The sequence below is a fragment of the Typopeltis vanoorti genome, chromosome 24, assembly GCF_054136105.1.
Source record: "Typopeltis vanoorti isolate ZY-2024b chromosome 24, IOZ_Tvanoo_1.0, whole genome shotgun sequence".
NCBI lineage: Eukaryota > Metazoa > Arthropoda > Arachnida > Uropygi > Thelyphonidae > Typopeltis > Typopeltis vanoorti.
The window spans coordinates 65,301,570-65,323,070 of record NC_143572.1 but is presented as its reverse complement, the minus strand read 5'-3'; the positions used below and the strand labels follow the sequence as shown (position 1 = coordinate 65,323,070).

The 21,501-nt window shown below is 36.2% G+C and overlaps 1 protein-coding gene across 2 annotated transcripts in view; it reads left to right on the top strand.

Annotated features, from left to right (window-relative positions):
* LOC150093344 (acetylcholinesterase-like) overlaps positions 1-21,501 on the top strand; it is a 39,743-nt gene that overhangs the window by 3,878 nt on the left and 14,364 nt on the right. Inside the window, exons 1-2 of one of the 2 annotated variants that reach the window (XM_090413551.1) lie at positions 14,379-14,555; positions 17,605-19,206. In XM_090413551.1, the coding sequence (XP_090269677.1) occupies positions 17,669-19,206 (1,538 nt within the window). In that variant the 5' untranslated portion in view covers positions 14,379-14,555; positions 17,605-17,668. Of the gene's footprint in view, positions 1-14,378; positions 14,556-17,604; positions 19,207-21,501 lie in introns of those variants that run through there. The other variant, XM_090413552.1, reaches the window with a different exon arrangement.

The following is a 21,501-nucleotide window of genomic DNA, read 5'->3' as shown; positions in this document are numbered from 1 at the left end:
CACTTTTTGGATGTTACCGTCGCTCAGTCTAGTTTTTGGACGGACCGGCTTTTCGTCGTCCTCACGGCCACTTTGAAATCGCTTAAACCACTTGTAAACTTGAGTACGGGATAAGCATTCATCACCGTATCCCTTTTGAAGCATTTGATGCGTTTCGGAAAAACTTTTACCAAGTTTAACACAAAAGTCAATCGCAGCTCTATGTTTGAAACTCATTTTCCGACCGTTCAGCAAAACACACTGTCACTCTTGACTATAACTAGGCTTCTAATGAAACAAATGTCATAAATAGTTCAGACAACACTAATGAAGGTTGCCGCTTTCGACAACAAAAAAATACAACAGGTGGCACCACTAGTTTCTTCTATTTTCGAAACGTTCGGTTTCTTTTTGGACAGAGGATGTATGGCTCAGCAATTGAAGTTTCACATAATAATTCATTGTACTAATTTGATGATGTATGTCTTCAGCATCAACCGCTTGTATCCCAAGGCTTATAGCTTCAACAAACTGTATATCTTGTCCCACTGGTTGGTCCCACACCAGATTGCTTGAAATAAACTGCCATCTATATACCTGAATTCCTCTACTCTTTTATCTGCATACATCTGCATCAGTAACCTCGGCCTCTCCCATCCTTTCTTGTTTATCCTCCATGAAAATATTATATCTTCACATTCTAATTCTAATTCTGAATCCATTTAAATGCAATCCATCAGCATTAAATATGTCTTCCCCTTCGTCAACTTCATTTCACCGGTTTACAAATCCCACACCATTCCATCTGCACAACCTACGTATTGATTTCCTTGCGATCATTGCCCTTCTCCTAAACTCACTCTGTCAAAGCATGGCAGCACACTAACAATCTTCACCCTTTCGCTGTATTTTTTCTCCTCTTCCATATCTTCTCTCATTCAATACTTTTCACCTTTCAAGTCATTAGCGGGAATCAAAACAGTCAATTCTTTCACATGACCCTACTTTTGCATCCTACAAGCTTTACTAATATTATCAGTTTCGCTCTAGAAAAACAAGATTTACTGACACCTCTCATAAGTACTCCTGTTTTCAAGGAATACCCATAAATTTCTTCTTCTTATCCTCCTCTCGCTTAATCGTAAGTTCTTGTGTCTCCTCTCTTGGTTTTTTTTCTCTTCTGACTTTGAAGAAGTTTGAAGTCTTGTGAACAACTACAAATAAACTATACGTTTTTATTTCCCGAGATCCTCTTCATTTTCCTTAACTTCCATCAATGCACTTTCAACAGTATCTGTGATAGTAACATTTTCTGGACCTCCGTTAAGATTCTCTGCTCACTATCGCCTATTTCACTAGCTCTTAAAACACGTGTACATTGGCGTATACTAACAATACTTATTTTGACACAGAGCTGAGAAATACACTTTTTTTTTCCTTAAAATCTAAACAACTCAATCCAAAATGACAAAAAAAAACAAAAAAACTACAACACATTCAAGAGAAGACTCAACCCGTCTTAGACGGAAGAGAAGAAGAAGAAGGTATGTTAACCATTCCCTTCCAATCTGACAAAGTAATCAGGTAGAGTAAGTGTGTCTTGACTATGTCGGCGTATAAGACGACTCTCAAATACTACAGAAAACCCCTCGAAATCATGTGTCGTCTTATACAGCGTCTATAAAAAGGGAAGCTTAATTTCCTGGATGAACATTTAGGTAGTTACAATACATCGTCATATAAGAAAATAGACAGTGTTTATAAACAAGTTTGTGGTCAAGATCTGCTGGTAGTTTTTGAGCAATTTTCTTTTTTTTTTTGTCGTATTACCAGATTTTTTCTGTTCATAAAACGATTACACCATTCTGAAGTAGCTTGAAATTCTATACTTTCATCCGGATTCAATCTTGACCATTTTAGTGCATATGCTCTAATCACATTTCTTGTAACAAGATAACCATTCGGCCTTTGTTCGAATACCCATCCTGCAACGTGATTTTCCAGTTGCGGCCATTTGGGTGATTCCCCGTTCTCATCGCACATTTTTGATTTGGCAATATTTTTAAAAGATCTTCTTTCTTCCTCCATTCTCTTACCATCTTCTGGCTTATGTCAAATTTCTTACAGCAGCACAGTTATTAGTTTGCTTTGCCATTTCAATTACCCTTATTTTAAATCAAGCTTCATACTTTCTTAGTTTTGTTGTTGGTTCCATGATTTTAAATGATAACAATTTTAATAATCCTAAAATTTAAAAAAAGTAGCCTAAAATTTAGGCCTCATCTTATAATCCGGTCGTCCTATATGCCGACATAGACGGTAATTAGCGCAGTGTAATTAGAAGGTTCTCATATGACCCCTTATGGAACGTTTTATCGAAAACAAAGCAAATTACATCTTAGTCATTATTCTGCTCTCGTTCCATCGTAAATGCATGTAAAAAAGGACAAAAAATTATCCATCATAATCGATCTTTCCTTAAAGGTAGCATGCTCTAATCTCAATACATGATAATGAAATCAATTGCGAAAAATGTTTCTGCTACCATGCCTACATAATAAATAAGACAAACAGGTTTACATTTATCGAATTCAGATGATGAAACACACTGATAAATTGGAACGACCTTTAAGAAGCGTGTACACATACTGTATGATGCAATTCCCAGCATTAGTGTCGATGAAATGAACAAATAAAATACATGTACACAGGTTTCCAAAAATAGCTTTTTATTACATTATTAACAATGTAATAAAAAGCTATTTTTATTACATTACATATTTATTACATTTATTTATTACATAAAGAACATGATTCTTTATTTAGTCTACTCCATATTTGCTATGAAATTTACTTCTTATAAATATTAAATTATGCCAGAAGTTCTATGTTACCCATTTGGCATTAGTGTCACCTTTCATACTCCCAAAATTATATAAAAATATTTTTTGACATTCCATACACGTGCTTTCATGACCACGTGACGACAGCAGTAGGAGTAGCACTTTGAACAAGATCAAGATCAAGATAAGTAATCATGACGTGATTGTTTGTTCAGCTGATGACGTCATTGTGTGTGTGACGTCATGGGTTTGGAATGTTTGGAATTTTTATGGGGAACATCTGTGTCAATGGCTTCAGTTCTTGTGTTTTGGTTCGCGTATGGAATTTTGTGTGATGTTTAGAGATAAGGATTCGTCTTATCATTGGTTGGACACTCTGAACCAAATAGGAGTAGAGTGAATGGGGAGAGCACATCTGTGTCCTGGATGTGTGTGTGTTGTTATGATTTGTAGATAAGTAAATGGTTTGCGTATGGCATTATGGATGATGGTAGTGAAGATATAGTTTGGAACGTTTGGTGTTTCGCTGGGGAAACCTTTCTGTCAGGGACATCACGTGGTGTGATTGGTTCGCGGGATTTATTGTGGGTGTTTTAGAGATAAGGAATCGTGACGTTTTGTGTTTGGTAATTTCTGGGGAACATATGTCTCTCTGTGATATCGCATAGTGTTTTGGTTTGCTTATGGAATTGTGGGGAATGATTAGAGATAAGATATCTTGGAATTTCCTGGGGTGACACATGCACACGTTTTTCTTGTCAGTAGATGAGTATGGGTATTCTTAGTTTAGAGTCGTGATGGCGGCAGTGTTTAGGCTTTTCTCAATAATTTAATTATATGCTGGTGTCCCTCAAACACACACTTTTTTCTCATATACATAACTCATCCGAATCTTTTGATTTGTTTACATTTAAGATCTTAAACTTCATTACTTTTCTAATTAATGTTATCTTGTTTACTAATATTTGGGTATTGGTGTTTTTAGCTTCCAGTGAAGAGAAAAACCAAACAGCATTTTTTTTAAATAAACAGAGACTTAAAAGGATTACAAAAACTCTTTTGTATGGAGTCTAGAAATTCTAATGATAATTTTAATTTACTTACAGTCTTTCCAGAATAATTACGTACAGTATTGTATGCAATCATTCTGGAAAGATTGATTGCGTACAATACTTAATGCAAATAGATATTCCAAAATAGTTGAATTTTTATCCACACCACAACACACACAAAACACAAGGTTGAAAGAACGAAATTTCTGTAATAACGTGAAAGCCTATTTGACTTTTGTTCCCTTAGATTTTCTGTCCGTTTGGCACTCCGTTAATTACTTCGCATTGGGGTCATACTATGTTTTTTCCCCACGCTAGTTTGTGTAAGCTCAAACTGTCTTTTCCTGGTTAATATCCATCAGTGATCGGTTATTTCCCATATCTCAATGCGGATTTTTTTTTGATATGGTTGTTTTTCTATTTTACTTTTAAAATTCAGTTAACTACATATTACAACCAGAATAACTGAGTAAAATAAATAAATAAACAAATAAATAAACTGAGCGTGTGTGTATGTATTATTTATGAAAATTATTATGTATGTATTATTAACGAAAAATTGTTTTCATTTCTCGTTCATAGTGTGGGAACAAAAGTTTCAACAATGTATATAAATTAGCACTTCCTTTCAAAGACATCGCGGTTTCTTCAAAGACGTATCGCACTTTCTTCAAAGGTAAAATTTTCATGGTTGTGCATTACTCAGATTTCTGATACTGGAATTATTACCCTATTGTTCGGTTCCAAAGGTTTGCAATTGACCTTATGTGATCGATATGAACTAAGTTAGTCGATGTCACGTGTTCTCATTATTGGTTTTCCATTGGTTCTGATTTTTTTTAAATAGACAGTAACAGGTTCAGAGATTCGCATTGCCTTTCAAGTATTTGGAATTTCTATATGCAGTCAGAAGGGTGTAGTTCCAAAATGAGTTTTACTGGACAAAATGTAAGTTCATTTTTAACATGGCAATGTCATTTGAAAATATTAACATTAGTTGAGTTTTTAGTTAGTGCATTAGCAAATTTTGTCTTTGTTTTAATATAAGGTTATAATGTATTTTTGCAATGGAAATTAAAAATTATTTTCATGAAATATTTCAATCTGTTTTTGTGTTAGTGAAAGCATTGCATAGTGTCGCAATGCAAAATCACTTTATTTATTTATTTCTAAAAGAGATTTAATTTTTTTAATAGCGATCACTCATTCAGTTTATTAGTGGCGGCATTGTGATTAATGTTTTTGACATGGCAATGTCATTGAAAATATTAACATTAGTTGTTTTTTTTTAGTTACTACATTAGCGAAAATACGTTTTACACTCTCTTCATACAGCTCACCCAGATTGATGCCTTTCTCCATGATATTACAATTGCAGGAATATGTTTGAGAGTATTTCTCCAAAACATTTTGAAACCTAACACTTTGGCCATACTTCCTGCTCGGGGTTACATAGGGGAAAATGTGCAAAGTTGAAAGGCTTTGGGTTGGCTCCAATGGCAAGAACAACAGAACAACATAACCATACAACATGCACGTTCTGTTGGGGGGAGTCCGCATCGAACCTTATTATGTCGATGGGAAATGTGGAAGCTTTTTATATGAAGTCTACGGCTGCTTCCATCATGGTTGTAAAGAATGTTACAGAACAAGTACATACAGAAACCATACAGAACCATACCAACCATACAGAAACACAAACATGATTTCCCTTTTTGAGCAAACGAAGGATCGCGAAAACTATTTTCGTAGCAAAGGATTCGACGTGATCTCAATTTGGGAATGCCTATTTAATACAGAAATTTCAGAAAACACAGCCATGAAAAACTTTATTGCTGCTCTTAAAATTCGAGATCCCATTTTACCTCATAGTGTTCTGCATGGTGGTCGAACTGACTTCTACCAAATCTATCACAAAACTCAGTCAGAAGGGGAAGTTATTCGCTATTTGGACTTCAATAGCCTTTATCCATGGGTGACGAAATTCCAGGTATTTTCTAAAGGGCATCCCGAAGTTATTCTCGATAATTTTGACTATTCTCCTGGGGTATACTTTGGTATTTGCCATGCAAAAGTGGAAGCACCTGCCGAACTCTTTTTGCCGGTTTTTGCCATCACAGTGAACAAAAAATTAATCTTCCACCTGCGTGGAAAGTGTGCTTCCAAAATAACCCTATTGTGCTCTCATACGGACCAATCTTTTACAGGTTTTTGGTGCACACCGGAATTAGATATAGCATGTGCTCGTGGTTATAAAGTTTTAGAATTTTATGAGGTATGGCATTTTTCTCAAAAATTTGAAGGTGAAGGAAACTTCTTTGCTCACTACATTGATACCTATATGAAGCTGAAACAGGAAGCATCTGGATGGCCTGAAGGTAAAAACCAACAAGCTTATCTGGATCAATTTTTGCTAAGGGAAGGTATTATTTTAAATAGTGAACACATTAGTAAAAATCCTGGTAAATGTTCACTTGCTAAGCTTTGTTTGAATTCCCTATGGGGAAGGCTTGGTATGAGAATGTTAAGAACTCAGACCCAGGTGATTTCCTCTTATGAAAACCTCATAGAACCTTTTTAGATAACAGTAAAAATATCCAAGATGCCAGGGTATTTTCAGAACAGATGATGGTTGTCTACTCTCCTATTGAAGGCATCAAGCCTGAAAATAGGAAAAGGAATACTGTCATCTCTTCATTTGTAGCTGCGTACGGTAGGATAAAGTTATATGAGGTCATGGAACATTTACACAGACGGCTTTTGTATACAGATACCGATTCTCTCATTTTCAGTGAAAAACCAGGCAATACCTTGGGGAGCTAGGTGACAAACTCGATGTTGAGTATATAGTTGAGTTTGTTACCACAGGCCCTAAATTTCATTCCTACAGAATGGGGGGGAAGAGGTTGTGACCAAATGCAAAGGCATTACTTTAAATTCTCATATGGCCACTGATATTAATCTGGAATCTATGATAGTAGCACTAAGGGGTGAGCCATGAAATATCCAAATTCCTGTGTCATTTTCTGTACATAGAGACAAATGGAGCTGTCAGCTCAAAACGACCTCCATAACAAAAAGATTTGGATACACTTTTGCAAAGCGTATAGTGTCAACAGACACATGCACTTTTTGCTATGGGTATTTTAAAGGATACTTCCTTACACTCACATATCCCATAAGCAAAATATGCCATCTATGGGACAGAAAACTAAACAACATTCTACCTGGTAGGAAAAAATCCATGATTGTTTCCCTACACGATAATTTGCAGTGTTGCCTTCTCTTGAACAGTTTTCAGATCACTGTTATTGTTACTATTATTCCACAATAGTTCATTTTTTTCTTAGAATTTAAAAAGTTTAGAATTAAAAAAAATTCATCTTGGCATGATTACGTAGTGACTGTGATGAAAATCAAAAAAATCTTGATGGGGAGTTTTTTTGATATTAAAAACATGTATCTATCTGATTTTACATGATCTCTGATTATATAAAAATAATCACAGTCTAATTATATTATCATTTTTGCAATGTTCATACATCCATTGACATGCATTATTTCTGGAGCTACTCAGTCTGGAAAAACGACCTTCGTGTTGTCTCTCATAGAACATTGTAATCAACTAATCAAACCACCACCAGAGCAAATTGTTTACTGTTACAGTGAAAATCAAGATAAATTTAAAAAATTTACCAATATAGAATTCGTGAATGGTTTGAATTTGATTTTACCTGAATTTGATTCTAATGTGAGAAATTTACTCATAATCGATGATTTGGTTCACTAGACTAAGCCTGGTGAACCAAATCAGCACGGAAATAGCTGACGTCTTCATAAAAGGTTCACATCACCATAACCTCAGCGTCATTCCACTGATACAAAATATATTCTGTAAAGGAACACATTTTGGACAATTTCTCTCTATTGCATTTAAAAATCCCCGAGACTCTTTACAGTTTTCTCATTTAGCTTCGCAAGTATATCCAGGACAAACGAACGTATTAGTTCAGATTTATAAAGATGCAACACGGGAACCCCACTCATATTTAATTTTAGACTTTAGACAGGAAACACCTGATATTTTATGCATAAGGTCACGGATTTTGCCATCTTACTTACTGATCTAATTATGATGGTTAGTTGAACTTATACTTACTTCTTTAAATTCCGTTTTTATTTGTTAGATGTTGATTGATACTGATCTGAATATAAAGAAATTTATATTATTCTGTGCCACCTTATATTCAGATTAGTCTATATAATATAGAGGAATCAATCATCAACTAATGTTTGCAATCTCACTATTCTAAAGGTTAATGTTATCTTTTAAGGCTTCTGCAAGGTCCGATAAATTTTTTGAGTGGTACAATGAAAGAAAATCAGACAAACTTCAAATTGAATTCAATAAAACAAAACATTTAATGCAGGGTTATATAATATGTACATCTAAGTATAATTTTCTAAGCAAGATAATCTAAAAAAAAAAAAAAAATCAGCTAACGCCTTTTTATTCCCGTATATACGGGAGTAGGCGAGGCCATTTAGCCCTATCTAACTTTTGGAGACTGAGTGGGCAGTTCAATCTCCACTGGTACCCAATCAGAGACAGATGGCCCAAGCCTATCACTAATTAAGCGGTACGCAGTGAAGAGAGACGGCTCAAATGTGCCGCCATCTCGTGGTGACTAACCCTAACACAATATATTTAATGTCTGAAATAATGTGGGTTCTACGGTCGATTTTCTTGAGTTTACAGGACGAAAAACCAGAGTTTCCGGGAGGAAAAACCTGCTTGCCCGTGCCAGAGATCGACTAACTCGGGAACCGGTCGAAAAAAGGCTTAGAAAAATTTCCTCTAGTCGCCGACTAGACTCGAAACCAAGACTTCCTTCGTGCGGCCTAGCGCGATGGTGTGCAAACGCCACATCCACTGAGCTACACAGATAATCTAATTGAACAATATTCAAAATATTTCGGAGACACTAGTAGCCACTCGGTTTGGTTTAAAGATTAAAGTTAAATTTACAGATCTTATTCTTCAACGCTTAAATACTATTATCACAACTTGTTTCTATTCAATGAGATAATTCAATTCTTTTATACATCAACTTAGTTCAAATACTCATAACAAATATAAAACATTAGCATCAACCATTCAGCTGTCAATTCTATATTCTTCCGAATAATTGAAAATGGTTCGCACAGTCCAATGTTCCAGAATTTTACAGTAATTATTCTTAAGGTAGAATTCTCTAATTCTCTCTTACTCAACAAACACTTAATTTAATTATGAGGCAGTTATCATTTCAAGGGGAAAACACTTTAAAGCTCCTTGCTTCGGCTATTTTTAGTAGAACGACACAGTTAATGTTAAGATATATCAGGCGGAGCTAACTCTTATTTCTTCACACTGAAATATAAAAAAGACTCCTCTTACCGGGTTACACCTTTTACACATTGGATTCACCCAATGCACACTTAAAACTGTAGTTAACTATTACTTTGAACTAACACTATTCAAAAGAAATCTTCACTATAATAACTGAAATAGTAAACATAGAGTTTCACAAGTCTTGACACACTCGTTTTAGGTAATATACTTATTCCTTATTTTCTTCTATGCATTAAATTCAGCTTTGCACTATTCTTCCTCAAAACAACTGGAATCCTTCGTAATTTTAGAATTCCATAGAAATATTCCGAATTGCCTATTAATTTCCCTGTCCTTTCTTAATCTATTTATGGCATTTCCCAAATCCTCTTACTGCCACCCGTTACTTCACTCCTTGCTGTCCTCAACCTTCTCTCTTTCTTTACTTTCGTTTTCCAATTATTATTGTTCATTCTTCCCGCCAAAATCCGGTTCTAGTTAGTTCAGCTTACATCTACTGGCTTCACTCCATATCAGAGCAGTTCACGTTCTATACACGTGCTGACTAAAACAAGCTCCGTTTCTCCTTCAGCAGCCAATCAAATTCAATCAGAAGAATTACATAAAATCACTCTTACGTACAGAAAGAAAATAAAAGGATATTTTACAATTCATATAATATACATTTAAATATGATAAATACTAATTCTTATAATATATTTGCACAGCTTCTTATAATATTAACACAGGAATAAATAAAATAAATTGAATGACATTTTAACACAGAGTTCTTTCATTACTAATACATATCTCAAAATTATATAATTAAACAATAATAAACAAACTCAAAGTAATTATATGAATAATAATTTACAAGCAAGAGATTGACATCAAATAATATTTACAAGTCTTGCTTAAGTTATAGCAGATTATGTTAAATGTGAATGAAGAGTTATAATTCCCAAATATCTTCATTCACAATTTAACACTGGTGTTATTGCATCTGTCTCGGTGGTTCACATTCAATTTTATTGTGATCTTCTTTTTGAGTCAATTTTCATCGAATTGTGTTGCCTGTCATTTAGTGCGTTAATGCTGATCTTGATGTATTTTACCGTTTGCAACACTTCTATCACTGTTAAATTATTATGTTTCACCGAATCTTCATATTCGCTAGATTTTTTTTGTTATTTGTATGTTCTGTTTGTCGAAGAGTTCTTGGACAAGATCTACTAAGCTGGATTTTATAGTCTCTAGACCGTTTTCTATTAGCATATTTAAAGAGTTGAAATAGGACTAACCTGTATTTCTTTGTCTGTTCAGTTCGTCATCTGATTTTGCCTCCGGTATAATCGGCTGCGTCGTAGGTGGCTGTCTTAGCTGCGTTTCTTTGTTCCTCCTGCAGATTACACTTCTATTCCTCGCATGTTGCATTGGTTTTACATTGCCAGGTTGTTTCTGAAAAGCCATCACATTTTAAGTGTAGAATCCTACTGCATTCCGTAAGGTTATTTGATTTCCGTCGGACGATATATCCTCCAGGCATTTGATACACTTCGTGACTCATCTTTTTTCCCTTGAGCAATGGTGGCGTGATTATGAAGATGGCGACGTCCTTTGTTCTTCCCTCGTTGTTGACCGCGGTCCTCTCTGTTCACTTTTCAACACTTCAAAATTTGGTTTCTTTTTAGCCGATTTCGGTGAATTTTATATCACTGTCTTCGGCGTGAATGATAGAGTTACTTGGGAACACTTTCAAATTAAAAACAGGAGTTGGAACCACTTTAAAACTATTAAAAACAGGGGACAGCGATATCACCATTCGCCCGTTCGTATGCCTACACAACACCCTCTAATGAAATAATAATAATAATAATAATAATAATAATAATTTGTTGGAAAGTGGATGTTGGATGGTTATATATTTGTTATCAACTGGTTGAGTCAGTGGATTTCTGAATATCATTAATTTTGTCTTTTCTGAGTTTGGGTGTATGGAGTTTTTCGTGAGCCAGTCTATGATCAGATTTATATCATGTTGCATATTTGTTTGGGCTATGCTTGCGTTATTATGGATGGATATTATTGCTGAATCGTCTGCATATTGTAATATCTTACCTTTGAGTGGTAACTGATTAATATCGTGCGTGTAAATGTTGAATAGAGTTGGGGAGAGTACAGCTCCCTGTGGCACTCCTCAGGTTACTGGTAGCTCTCTGCTTTGGTTTGACCTGATACGTGTGATATGCTTTCTATTTTGGAGGTAGTTTGTAAACCACCTGTGAAGAGGCCGTCTATTCCAACATGCCTCAGCTTTTCTAACAAGGTTTGATGTGTAAGTGTATCGAATGCTTTAGTTAGATCTATAAAGACTACCATGGCAATTTTGTTTTTGTCTAAGGCGGTATTAATTACGTCTGTAAAGTCTTCCAAGAGAGATGTTGTTCCCTTATTTTTCTGAAAACCATATTGTGTTTTGGGGATAATATGAAAGGTCTCTGTGTATGCTGTGAGTTTCTTCAGTATGATCCGCTGATTTGATTGATAATTGGTAATGTTTCTATGGGTCTGTAATTGCTGATTAAATTTCTTTTTCCTTGTTTTTATATGGGTGTGATTATGGCGGTCTTCAGCATACTTGGTATCTGTCCTGTTTTAAATGTTTTATTTATTAGTTTTAGTAAGATAGGACTTAAACTAGTTGCATGTTGCTTTATATCTTTAGGTCTGATACCATCTATTCCTAGGCCTTTGTTTGGTTTGATTTGATGTATTGCTGAGAGAAGTTCTGCTTCTTTTATGGTTGGGAACCATAATGTCTGTTTTGATTGTGGCCGAAGTGGAGGGTCTCGTTTTGTGATTGGGGGAATATTTCTGTGCAGTTCTTGGATGGAGTTTGCAAAGTATTGGTTAAAGTCATTTGCTAGTTGTTGGATAGGTTTCGCGTCTTTCATGAAGCTGTGTTTTATGGTTTAGGAGGCGGTGGTGTCGGGAACAAAATCTAGCATCTCATTGATCAGATGCCAGGTTTGTTTCATAATAATAATAATTATAATTTGTGTATTGCAAGGCTTGTCAAATGAAAAAGCAGGAGTGCAATGTGAAGTCATCACTGAAACAGATTATTAGTTTAGCAGTCAACCTAACTAGGTGATTAATTTTCTGAAGAAAGAGAATCTGAGAAAATAGTGTTGTGGAACTCCCAGCATTAATTGCATTTAGTGTCAGGCTAGTCAGATAGCTGGTAATACAGTTTCAAAAGTCATAGCGCAAGTCGAATAATGTGAACATACTTAACAGTCCTCTGTGCCAGATCGTGAAAAGCATTGGAGATTTCAAAATCAAACACTTCAGTTTCGCGAAATACTCCCATGGTATTAGTGAAGAGATCTCAGCGACATATGCAATTAGATCCCCTCTTGGTCATCAATGGCGAAATTCAAACTTGTGGTCATTTATTAGTTTCGTGTTATCAAAGTAGTTTAAGAGTAAGGTTTAATGATTCTATCTATCACTATGTAGAGGACTGAGAAGAGAGAGAGAGAGAGAGAGAGAGAGAGAGAGAGAGAGATTGGGTGGTACTGTGATATTGGTGATTAGTTATCCATCTTGGGAATGGGTTGAATACAGTCCATTTTCCACCTGTGCCCCAGAGTTGACAGAAGTCAACTCTAGGGCACAGGTGGAAAATGGCGGCACCAGAGTTGACTTCTGTCAACTCTGGGACACAAATCATCAGGACATATAGGGATCAGCACCAGGAGACGTTTTGGAATCTAAATTGGAAAGCATTTTTCTGATCTCTTGCTTATGAAAGAACACAGGGGCATTATTTGATAGGGCATACATATTCCGCATTTAGAATGGTTGGGGACATTAGCAAAGAGGAGTTATGCGTGCATTTACGAACTGTTTGAAGCCAAGAGATTGGAATTTTTGTTGGTCATGACGCATTACAACCATCTGGGTGCAACACGGGTGGTAAGGTGCTGGACTGAAGTTTCAACCAAATGCTTTGGCAAAGAGACAAAACTACTTAACTACCATTTGGATATGATGTAAGTTTTATGCTTTTAGTTGTTCCGAATTCGGTTTTCGATGCATTAATAGTTTTCTTGATTCTGTTTCGAGTTTAACATGAAATTCTTAAGGACATCTTCTTGAGCTATGCTCTAGCCTTCGCTAGTTCAGCCTTGGCACTTTTAGGAGAATCAGAGCTTAGATACAGGACAGCAATTTATAGTGGAGCAGATAATGTTTCTGTACTAACAAGGATTACTTCCGCGATATGTTCGTGCATATATTTGGAATGGAAAACCAAAGACAATAATCCAATGAAACACACAAGATACTAAGGTCATCCTATTGGCATTATAATGCCATACAACTGTTGACTGAAAGTGGCTTTTTGAATTTTATGCCATGGGAAAAGCGTAGCACTAAATTGTGGTCTGAATTACCTAAAAAATATAAAACCTCCACAATGTACTTGGAGGGATCTCTAGTGAGGAAGAGATCCAGGGTAGTAGTATCCAGGATGGCTATCTGGTGTACTGGTAGGCACGTGTACAATTCGTGAAAGGTCACTGAAAATGCCTCCGTAACCGTACTTGCTAGGGATCTCTCTCTCTCTCTGCTACTGGAAGGTATCTGCTACTGGAGGAGAAAAGCCAACTGGTGTTGTGAACATTAAAATCGCCGAGGAAGATAACTTCGCTGTTTCCAAAGTTATCTTCCGCAGAGTTGACTGAGTAAAATTCAACTAGAGGAATGAAAGAGCTCACGGTGGCTGGTGATACTGTGAGGCAACAGAGACAGCAGACGAACGACTAACGTGTCTTTTTTTTTCTCCAATCACAAAGCTACAAGAAGCACTTCTTATTGTGTATGTGAAAAGATCTTGAATTAAACTTTAATTTTCCTGTTCCCCCTAAATAAAAAGTGTAAACATTTCTATTAAATTTGCAGCTCAACAAGTTCTTAAGCACGCGTATGTCGCAATTAGTTTGTTTTAAATTCTAATCAACTGTCCGAGCATAATAGTAGAAACCGCTAGAGGTAGTGAGTATCGCTTAAGCTTTATTGTTACTCTTATGTTATGTCGGTAGAGGCAGTCTGATTGGTAAGAACACGATGTCAATAAAAAGATAAAATCACTGATTACAAGGCTGTTTTGCGGTTAGAAAGGAGCATAACTAGTTTTCCGCATTTTAGGAAACAGAATTCCTTTATAAACTTAAACTGATACTGTTTAGCTCTTATGTCAAACATAGCATGGCTTCTACGAGCTGATTAAAGGAAGTCAGAGTAAGTACATCAATGAAATTTTCTTAGCGTATTGTCGTAATTTACAGATTATGTAAATTCAAGTGTGAATCACAACTGATTTAACGTAAATTACTTGTGCATACCGAAGTAGAATTACCGTTCCAAAATGGCGGTGTAAGTCGTAATGTTCAACGTTGAAGAAATGTTTGTTTGATTTATTGCACAAGCCAGAGAATTTTTTTTTTATTCATCACCATTATAATCACTACTTCATCATATTAGCGTTTCTGATAAGTTCCGTTTTCTTTATTTTCCTCATTACACGGAAAGTTTTATTCTCCTTTAAGTCGATAAGTGCCCGTCTCTTGGAAATTTTTGAACATATCGAGGCCTTAAATTACATCAAGTTATCAAGACGCATTTAGAAAATAAGCATGGTCTATTCACATTAAAAATATCTTATCCTTATTTAAATTACTTTCAAAATTATTTAAGGAGGCTTTTACACAAAATGACACCGCCATGAACTGCCATTGGTAATCATGCTGATCACCCTAAAGGAAAATTTAAAATTGCCAAGTGTGTGTGTGTGTGTGTGTGTGTGTGTGTGTGTGTGTGTGTGTGTGTGTGTGCGCGCGCGCGTGCGTGTGTGTGTGTGCGTGTGTGTGTCTGTTCGTTCTTGAATAATCTACGCATGATTTCGAAATAAGCAATAATTTCCTCAACCCAACAGTTAATCAATTTGTGTGGGGGGTGGGTGGGGGGGGGTGTTCGTTCTTGAATAATCTACGGGTGATTTCGAAATAAGCAATAATTTCCTCAACCCAACAGTGACGAATGACAAAACTTCATTGTGTCAGTTTGTAAACAGCGACCAGTGACAAAACTTTGTTCTAGGAAGCCATAAAAGCAAGGAAAACCCTTCTCGGACGTCGTTCTACGATCCAAGTATCGATGAACAATGCAAGGTAATGAATGCCTTCTTTTCTTTCTCTTATCAATTGCAAGACGAATAGAAACATGATCACGTGTAGAGATGCTCTGCGTGACCAGATTTTTGTATTAAGTGTAGGTACCACACTAGCAGAAATTCATCTCCAATTGGGGGTACAAACATGATATTATAAATCGGGTTGACTTTCGTTTCTGGTAAGGCCTTTTGCTAACAACAAGAGAGAAGTCCAAGGCAAGTAGCGATATGTATTCTCGGGCTCAAGCGGCTTGTTAGATGTCAAAATCGATTCATACTGCACTCCTACGCATCAACATGATTCCAGTTTTAAACTGTGGCATCATTCATGATCTACACGTTTAGCATTACACTCGGTATTGTGCAAAGCAGTAGTGCTCTGAGCGCCAAAACAATACACTGATGTTCACAAAATCTCTTTGAATAACACTCGCTTGTCATGCACTACATTTGGTTCGTTACCATGACATTATGCAAGTATTTTAACACCTTGTGACTGGGCTGAAACTTGAATCATCGATATCGAAAATAATAAATAAAAGCAATGAAAGCGACGTCGTCAGTAAATGAGATCTTTACACCAGTGGTTTGCTGTCATCTTGCTTGGTAAGTTCCTGAACTGAGATGACATCATATATTCTGAAAGATAGTGACACCTGCTGGATCAGTACTGACAATTCTCACCAAATATTCTGAATTCCTCTGCTAAGAAGTTATCATGATGTACATTTACGTTATGCTAATGCTAACTTGCTGATTGTAATACTAAACACACGGGAATGGACACCAGTACAGCAGTAAGGATGTAGGCCATTCCTCGCATAGTCCTGACCTTTCCCCTGTGATTTATCCCTTCATTAATTACACCATCTTGACTGCTGATGATACCTAACTGGCAAGCAATTTGTTAAGGATACTTAGCTACAGCTCCAATTATATAGTCATTTGATGATCATATTTTCTTCGGTGATTTTCCGAGTGGAATAAATGCGTAATCATTTTTGGCTAGTCTAGGGACAAGCGATGAGTTCCACGTTTAACGTATGTGTCATACGTGCACTTCTGCATCTTATGCTAGAAGAGAGTCCCAGTCCCCACATTAGCATACATCTTAAATTTTTAAACAAGCTTCAAAAACTACTAAACAATTGAATACTCAGCTGCCTAACAGCAAAACGCATGCTATCCAAGATTACTTAATTTTAAATTAATTTTAATAATTTCAACTGACTCACGATAGTTTAAAATTTGTCTTTTCCTTAAACAATCTTGAAAAGTAGAGTCCCTATGAAGTTATTTGATATTCAAATAAAGAAGAAACACGAAATAATTTAATCAATAAAAAAGGAAAATTTTATAATCATCTAATTATACTGTTAGACCGCTCGACTTCTAGTCGCTGAATAGAGGAACATTTACTAAGCCTTACAACGACCGGTAACAGTGTTAGTAGATCTTAGGCACGGGCAAGCGGATTTTGTCCCGTAAACTCAAGAAAATCGACCGTAGAACCCATTCTGTTTCAGATAGTAAAATATGGTGTTAGGATTAAGGACCACGAGATGGCGGAATTTTTCACGCGCATTATTTCACTAGTGCAGTGTATAATTAGTGATAGCCTAGGTTCAGCATTCTCTGAACTACCAGCAGAGATTGAGCTGCTCCCTCGGTCTCCAAAAGTTAGGACTAAAACGGCCTCACCTGCTCCCTTAATTTATAGGGAAATAAAAGGTGTTAGCAGATTTTTTTTCTAATTGTAATGGTGAGCCTAATATCTCATAAAAATTAGAAGAAATAAATATTGCGATTATATACTATTAAACCTTTCGCCACGCCTACGTGAAAATGACATGAATTGTGTAGTATCTCATTCCTCTATCACACAAAAAAGTAGTTCAAGGACTGTTTATGATGAAGCGGGAACTAATCTTCAAGTTGCAGCCTATGATTCACTAAAACACACGAACGCACGCACACCAATGCTTGTACAAGGGTTGACTTATTACACTGCATTAAACGTGAAAATATCCCAATTGAATTGAAAAAATAAAAGAGAGTTTTGATTTAGTGATTTGAAAAAAAAATTCTTACATTTAATATTGTTAATTAAATTTTCAGGATCGGATATTTCACAGCACTTCTTTAAAATTGTGAAAATAAAGTAGTTCAAAAGAAACAAAAGATGAAAAAATTAGGAAATCACTTCTGCTACAGAAAATGGAAATATTTTCTTATAGCTATGATAATACTCGATTTCTGTGAACCATCAAATACTGAAACCATGGAAGATGAAGAATTGATTGTGCAAACAACCAAAGGTCCTGTTAAGGGAACGATCATTAAAACAATACAAGATGACAGTTTGGAAGTTTTCTTTGGAATACCATATGCTAAACCTCCCATTGGAAACAATCGTTTTCGACCCCCACAACCCTCTGAAGAATGGACTGAGGTGTTCAGTGCTACCAAACCACCGAACAACTGTATACAAAAAATAGCTTCAGGAAGCAAGAAAATAGACAGGTTAGCGAAACTTCTATTACCGAAAATATACAGCGAAGACTGTCTAATGTTAAATGTATGGAGACCAAACCCACCACCAACAAATGCGTCAGTGTTAGTGTGGATACACGGAGGAGGATTCGTTTTCCAGTCTTCGGCAATGGCCGTTTATGATGCCCGCGGTTTAGTTGTGGAAGAAAACGTAATTGTGGTGTCCATGAATTATAGACTTGGCCCTTTTGGATTTCTTTATTTCGACCATCCAGATGCACCAGGAAATGTTGCATTACTTGATCAACTAATGGCAATTCGATGGGTTCGTGAGAACATTGCAGGCTTTGGAGGAGATCCTGAGAGCATTACACTGTTCGGACAGAGTGCTGGTGCAGTAAGCATTGGCTATCATTTGTTGTCTCCACTGAGTAGGAACCTTTTCAAAAGAGCGATCATGCAGAGTGGAACTGCAACTTCTCCATGGGGAATGCACAACAGGACAACGGCTTTGGATCAAGCACTGCGTTTTGCCATAGCGTTAAACTGTTCTAGTGATGAACACGATGTGCAAGCAATTTTGGAGTGCCTCAGACAGAAGGATCCAAACCAATTAGTTGAAGAAGAACCAAAGTTACGTAGTCTAATAGGTCCCTCTTTTGATGTAGTCGTCGATGGAAATTTCATTGTAGAAGAACCAACATTAAGCCTTCAGAAGAATCATTTTATGAATATAAGTCTTCTCATGGGTTTTAACTTAAATGAAGGAACTTTGCCTGCTTTTCTTTTTATGCCAGAAATTTTCAATGATCCCAAAGAGTTATCGGTCACCCGTGAACAGCTTTTGTATGCTATACGAAGAATGTTTCCTCATCACAACGAGATGTTTGAGCAGGCAGTTCTCTACGAATATACAGACTGGGTTGATTTTAACTATCTTCATGGAGTTGATCAATTAATAGGGGACATCCATTTTGTCTGTCCTACCAACCAGTTTGCTCAACACTATGCTGATTCTGGAAATGGGATTTATTTGTATGGATTTGATTACAAACCACAAGGATACTTGTCTGCACTGTTTTCGAAGGCGTTCGGAGCATACCATTCAAGTGAAATCACGTACATGTTTGGATCATTTCTTACTTCACTGTTCAGTGGGTCAACCCCAGATGAAATACAGTTATCGCGAAGGATGATGAGATACTGGGCCAACTTCGCCAGAACAGGGTAAGGTTCAGATTTTTAATTATTTTTAATATTTAAATTCATTTAATGGAAATGCGTTTCATACAGGCACACTGTACTATACGTGAACGATCTTCAATCGGTATGGTCGATGCCCTTTTATTGGAAAGAACGTTCGAGCTCTCCCAGGTTCTGGTGTATTTGGCTCCGCAAAATACAATTTCGCATACAATTTCCGACATAATATACTGACCTAACCGCTTTAATTACTTCTGTCGTAATAATCCCAAACCACAACAGATCTTCAGTTACCTCATTGTTCGTTGCCTGGAAGTTATCGCAGATAATTTGAAATCGCATTTCGTTACGATTACCGTTACTTTCTTTTCTTGGTTCTTGGATTCATTCTTAAACTTACTGAAGGGCTTACTTTCACTCTTGCTTAACTACTATAAGCAAGAGTGAAATTTATTATTTATTTTTATATAAATACTGGAGCCTCGGTAGCTCAGAATGCCACAACAACCCATGTGCCTAACTGGAAAGACTAGATGGATATACACAGAGGCAGTGACCGATGCGAACTAGTTCAAACAGAAAACCTTGTGAATTTTAAATATAATCCGATACGATATTATAATAATAAAATTAATATAATTGAAGGAGGCGCATGAAGACAGTTTCATGTAAAATATATGCTGTTAATGATATCAGATGAGTTGAATCCACTTAGAGCAGACACCTGTGATTAAAATACTAGAATTCTTTTTTCACGTGGCAGTAAGTTTAAAGCCATCTTGTGTGAAGTCGAGTCTAACAAGATCAAATAAATAGTTGGGTTTTGAAAGACCTGTGGATCCTAGTGACGAAGAAATGCATCACCAAATAATGACGATGTGTGTACGAAAAGAGTAGTCAAAATGAGGCACTTTAATTATCCAAATATTGATTGGGTAGCTGTGAAATTGCATGAGAAGAATGAAATGGAATTTATTGAGCTGTTGCGAGTCAGTTTCCTCAAGCAACACGTGACAGAAGGAACTCAGGGTCAAGGAGTGTTAGATCTGATTATATTGTCATAGGGGGTTTCAGTTCAAGATCTAGCAATTCTGCCTTCAGTTGGTGACAGTGATCATGAAGTGCTCACTTGAGAAGTGACTAAGTTTATGAATGTGCCATTCAGAAAAGGTTACCTGCTGTGAACTACAAAGTAGGAAATTATGACCACCTGAGGAGTATGCTTTTTTCTCCGTGATGGTAACAGTTATTGTATGGGAAGGATATCCACATTGGGGAGTGTTTAAAAAATACTTAAATTACACGATATCAGAACGTGTCTCTAGATTTCGAATAATAAACAGATCAGAAGTGAAATGGATGTGTAATCTAATTAAGCAACAGATTCGTAAGAAAACTAGATATGGAAGGAATACCATCTGCATAAGAATGATATCACTTAAGATAATTATAAGCTGTAAGATAGAAGAGTCACAATTGTTGTACGGAAAGCAAAGTCTGAGTATGCAAAGAAAGGGGCTCTACAGTTTAATAAATGAAAGGTATGAATTACGATAAACAATGTCGTCTCATGGTGGGATTATGCTACAAAGAACAGATCAGGCTAGGGACTTGAAGTGTTAGTAGACAGGAAGTTGAAGTTCAAGGGTCATGCAGAAAAAAATTGTAAATACAATTCAGAGAATAATTGCAAATTCTGAAACGAACCTTGACCTCTAAAGAAAAGAAAATCATTTTGCCTCATTACAAGGCCTTCATAAGTCCTCACTCGGGCTATTGTGTGCAGCTCTAGTCTCCTGGTTTCGGTGGTGATTCTGATACAAAGCACAGTGTTAAAAATGATATCGGGATTGTGGAATACTGATTATGAAGGCAGATTGAGAATTTGTAGGCTGCAGACACTAGCAAACAGGAGAAAGAAGGGTGATATGATTGAGACTCACAAACTTCTGAAAAGGGTTCTACAGATTTCAGTAGATGGGATTTTTCATTTTATGAGGGTGGTGAAAGTACGCGAGGGCATCCTTGGAAGTTGAGAATGAAATCTGTCAAGTAGGGATGAGAGCTATATTTTTTTCTCTCATGGAATGGTGCGTTATTGGAATGGATTGACATTGCATGTGAAAAAAAAAAACCTGAGGAAGATCAGGATATGGATGGATTGATAGAGTAAGAAACCCATCAGAGAACAGAATTATAAGATGTGATAATTTTGGCGTTTTGACAAAATACAGTTTAATTTGGAAGAAAATTGATAATATGAAGTTAAATATGATGAACTATCATAATATCCTGTTCATCTTCTGAGGGTAAATATCA